Below are 4,347 nucleotides of genomic sequence, written 5' to 3'. Positions count from 1 at the left end.
ACAATCTACTTCTTTTCGCTCAGCCCTATTGCACAATCCTATAATTAGCAGCAGCCCCACCGTGCGCTGTTCCCACCAAAATGGGCTGTGATTTACACATCAGTAGCTCCCTCATACACCAGGAAAACCCTGTGAGGATGTGGGCCAGATCTGGAAATTGAGGCAATTCCCCTCTAAACAGCAGTGGGTCTCCATGCATTACACCACTGCACTCAGACACATGGCTCTGACTGCAGAAAGAGGGAGACAAGCAAACTTGAGGGACTCAGGCTCACAAGTTGGTCTATTAACCCATTTTGCAGGCTGAAGTGTGCCCTTTTTTATTACATTTTATCCTTCTGTATTATGTTGTATCCTTTATTATCTATTATCCCATTTTTAACACTACTTTAAAATAAAACAAAGAAATTAATCCTCTCAACTCAACTATCCCACTGATTTGTGCCCAGCTGCCCTGCTAGGAAAGAATCTCTCCCACATACACCCAAAAGAAGGGCCCATCTCTGTGCGGCTGCAGGGGTATAGAGACAAGCTGCCCTTTAAGCTTATCTGCCTTCAGGGTGAGGAAGTGTTGCTGAGCAGGACAGGATTGAGGTTAATTTGGGTTTTGCTTCACTAGAGGAAGAGTAATTTAAATAATTTGCCCAAGGATTTCATCTGTCTCCAGATTCACAAAGAAGAACAAGCCTCGGGTCATACCTGGCTCTGTCTAAACATGCAAAATAAATGTGCAAAGTCACACACACGTGCCAGCAGCACAAGAGACCAGCATGACCTCATGGCTTGAGTCTGTGGGTGCTTCACCTGCACTGGGCACTGCCGGGCACTGAGTAGGACAGGAGGGGCATGTGGGCCCCCTCATAAGGGGGCAGTCTCAATAAGGCCCCAGCCCCTTGTGCTCACATTCTGGAGAGGCTTCCATGATTTGTGGAGCAGCTGTTGGACTGTGGCTGTGACACGCAGCCCCAGGCATCGCATGCTGCGGACCACCACACCTCCTCCACGAGGGATGACGCATCATGCAAACATCCTCCTGACCTGTTTACCTGCCTTGCCATCTCCTAAAACCCAACAAACTTGTTTTGAAGACACAGTTTCTTATATAAGAGAAAGGACTGTCAAAGGCCAGCTCTGCCTGAACAGGGCTGAGTTACTAACAGCAGTGCTCCTACAGCTGAAGGGACCCCAAGCACTTCGGGTCAAGGAAATTAGCCCACGTGCCATATAGGTTTTATACCAGCTGTGAGACAAAGGCAATACATCCTCAAAAACATTAGAAACTTCCTGTGGCCAACCTGAGCTGCTCTGACACCAGGTCACAATCTGGCAGGGTGCACTGTGTCGTGATGACAGAGCCAGTTTACTGTTTTGGCCTTGCAAAAGCTTCATCCAGCCATAGCTTTCATGTAGACATCTCACCCTGAGAATGCCCTCTCTGTGAGCTCGCACCACTGCCCCTCGCACATGCCACCCCTGCAGCACCACTGTGCCAGCTGCCTCCTGTCGGGCACCAAGGGGGCTGAGGTTTCCTACACAGGGAGAGAAATCGGCCATGTTCCAAGTGTGCCATCATTCTGGGAAATAGCAGGGGAAAGGCTGTCTGCACTGAGCTGGTGACGATTCCCCTTTTAAGTCATTAGCATTTCTAGACACTTGACACAGGCTCCTATCCCATAGAATGGAGTCTCTCAACATCCTGTTGTGGGTCTGTATTACACTATGACATTTCAAGTTGTGTTTTGATGGGAGAGGTAGTAATTTACTGCCTTTCAGCCACAAATCAGTCCTTTGTTATGTCTGACCCATCTGTGCTTTCTTTACATCAAGCAGTTTTAATTTTCCCCTAAAAGCAGAAGTCCATGGCATGTGTCATAACATGAAATATCAACTCTCTGAGAGAGGGGAGGCAGATGAGAGATCCACTGGCAGCTCTCCCAACATGGTGCAGCAATCACAAAGACATGAGGGTGACATTTTTCAGGCTCTTGCTTCTTGCGAAAAGCAAGAGCATCTAAAATTACAGCCAGCACAGGTAAGTGTGCCCGGGCATGTGTCAGCCAGAGCCATGCCATGCAGACCCTGCACTGCCACAGGGAAGATCCAGGAGTGGGGGGGTGGCCCCAAGCTGTTTCAAATGGCACATGAGTATGGGCTAGCTTGTTTCCCCATGCTTGGTTTGAGGGCAAGGTCACCATCACTTTGAAGAGAAAGAAGGTTTAGAGAATTGGGGATGCCCAGCCTGGTGAAAAGGAGGCTCTGGGGATTCTTTATGGCAGCCTTCCAGTACCTGGAGGAGGCCTATAAGAAAATCTGGGACAGATATTTTAGAAGGGCCTTTTGCAATAGGACAAAGGGTAATGATCTAAACTAGTAGTGCATTGATTAGATTAACTATAAGGAAGAAGTTTTGCATTTATATGGTGAAATACCAGCACAGGTTGCCCGGAGAGGTGGTGGATGTTCCATCCTGGGAAACATCGAGGGTTAGGTTGAATGGAGCTTAGAGCAACCTGATCTAGTTGAAGATCTTTCTGTCTTTGTGGCTACAAGCAACAAAATACAATGGGGCTGATCTAGACAACCTTTAAGAAATCCCTTCCAAATCAAGCTATTCTAAACTTCTGTGATAATAACACACCCTATCTGTTTCTTCTGCTTGTTCAAGCACTCTCCATCCTTCCACCTCTTCTTCCTCAGCATCATCATTGCAACCCTGTCCATCTTTCCAGAACCACCACAAGCACAGCCCACCCTCCCATCTCTCTTTGCCTAGAGCAAGGCCACCTCGCCCCTCTCCTCTTCTTACCCAGACGATGCAAACCCCACCGTTCATCTCCCCTGACCCACCACAAGCCCACCCCACACCTCCATCCCCTTTTCCCTTAGCACTCCGCATCCCAGCACCTCGCCTGCCCCGCGCACATCCCATCCTCCCGTCTCCTCCTGCCCCGCGCAGCGCATCCCTCCAGCCCTCTCCGGGCGGGCAGCGTGGGCGGTGTCCGGGCCGTGGCCCCGCGCCGCCCGGGCACGCCGCCGCCTGCCCGCCGGGCGCGGGGGGAGGGATCCCCGCGCCTTTTCGCTACGTCAGGGCCGAGGGAAATCCCCGCTGGACTCGCAGCCGCGCTTTTAGCGCCGCGCTCCGCCCCCGAGCCGGCAGAACGCTGCTGCCGCCGGCCCGAGCGCACCCCGAGCGCTCCGTGCCCCGCCGAACCGAGCCTGGGCCCTCCGTGCCCCGCCGAGCCTGGGCGCTCCGTGCCCCGCCGTGCCGAACCTCGCCTAGCCCCGTCCCGCCGCCGCGATGATGCCTGGCCGGACCCTGCGCAAAGCCGCGCCGCCTGCCGCTCCTGCAGGTACCGCGGGGTGAAGGAAAGAGGGGACGGGACGGCCTGGCATGGGGCACGGATGGGACAGAGCAGGGACAGGGATGGGACAGAGCAGGGACACACCGTCCTGCGCCCGGGCGCTGCTGCCCGGCTCCAGCACCGGGTGGGCGGCCAGCGCCTGGAGCGCTGCGGGAGCCCGTGTGGAGGCGAGAGGGATCCAGCGGCTGCTCCCAGCGAGTGGGGGGCAGAAAGGGTGCGGGGTGGGGTGTGCTTCGTGATGAGGAAAAAGTAAAAAATCGGGCAGAAAGGTACCGTGCTGTGGGGATCTCATGAAGGCGCTAAGCAGGCGCGTTTCCGCAGAGCGAGAGGCGGCGGTGGAGTGCGCCCTGGAGCTGACCCGCATCGGCGACAGGTGGGACCTGCGGCAGAGGCTCCTGAACCTGCTCGCCAAGATCTTCTGCCCCGGAACTTGGGCTGCCCGCAGACACGGCGAGCGGAACGGAAGAGCACCTTGGCTTTGTGGGTTCGGAAGAAGAGGCTCCACAGACATTGGGAGATGAGGAAACCTCAAATCTCGCTGCGTTGTATTTGGGTGACTGCAGCTGCTGGAGGATGGCTATCACATGTTTTCTCTGAAGAATGTTACAGCAATTCTGGCGTATGAATGCCAGGTGGGGAAAAAAGATAATGATGGGCTGAGCCCCTAAACTGTGCATTGGTGACTTGGGGCGAGCTGGTGACCTGGGGAGATTTGGGACAAGACTGAACTTGCCCTTCACCATGGTCTGAGAACGCTTTCAGGAACCTGGTTTCCCCAGCCACCGTCTGGTCCTCATGTCCCATAGCCATGTTTCACCAAGGAGCTCAGCCCACCTACAGGATGAAGCAAAAAAAAAGTGTCAGTCTGTTGGAACTTGGGATCACATACCACACAGAATAAGAAGCCAGTTGCTGACCTTTGACTGCTCCTCCTCTCTAAAGTGTGGATCCTGCTGGACAGGGATCTAGCGGTGTTTTTTAAAAT

At 53.8% G+C, this 4,347-nt stretch overlaps 1 protein-coding gene across 1 annotated transcript; it reads left to right on the top strand.

Moving 5' to 3' along the window:
• The first annotated feature begins 3,298 nt into the window (after positions 1-3,298).
• On the top strand, positions 3,299-3,883 carry PMAIP1 (phorbol-12-myristate-13-acetate-induced protein 1). The gene is made up of 2 exons (XM_058824281.1): positions 3,299-3,350; positions 3,684-3,883. The coding sequence occupies exons 1-2, from the start codon at positions 3,299-3,301 to the stop codon at positions 3,881-3,883; spliced, it is 252 nt and encodes an 83-aa protein (XP_058680264.1).
• The last annotated feature ends 464 nt before the right edge of the window (positions 3,884-4,347 follow it).

This window comes from Ammospiza caudacuta, chromosome Z, assembly GCF_027887145.1.
Source record: "Ammospiza caudacuta isolate bAmmCau1 chromosome Z, bAmmCau1.pri, whole genome shotgun sequence".
NCBI classification, from domain to species: Eukaryota; Metazoa; Chordata; class Aves; order Passeriformes; family Passerellidae; genus Ammospiza; species Ammospiza caudacuta.
Note: the sequence above shows the minus strand (reverse complement) of the source record. Positions and strands in the feature narration are given on the sequence as shown.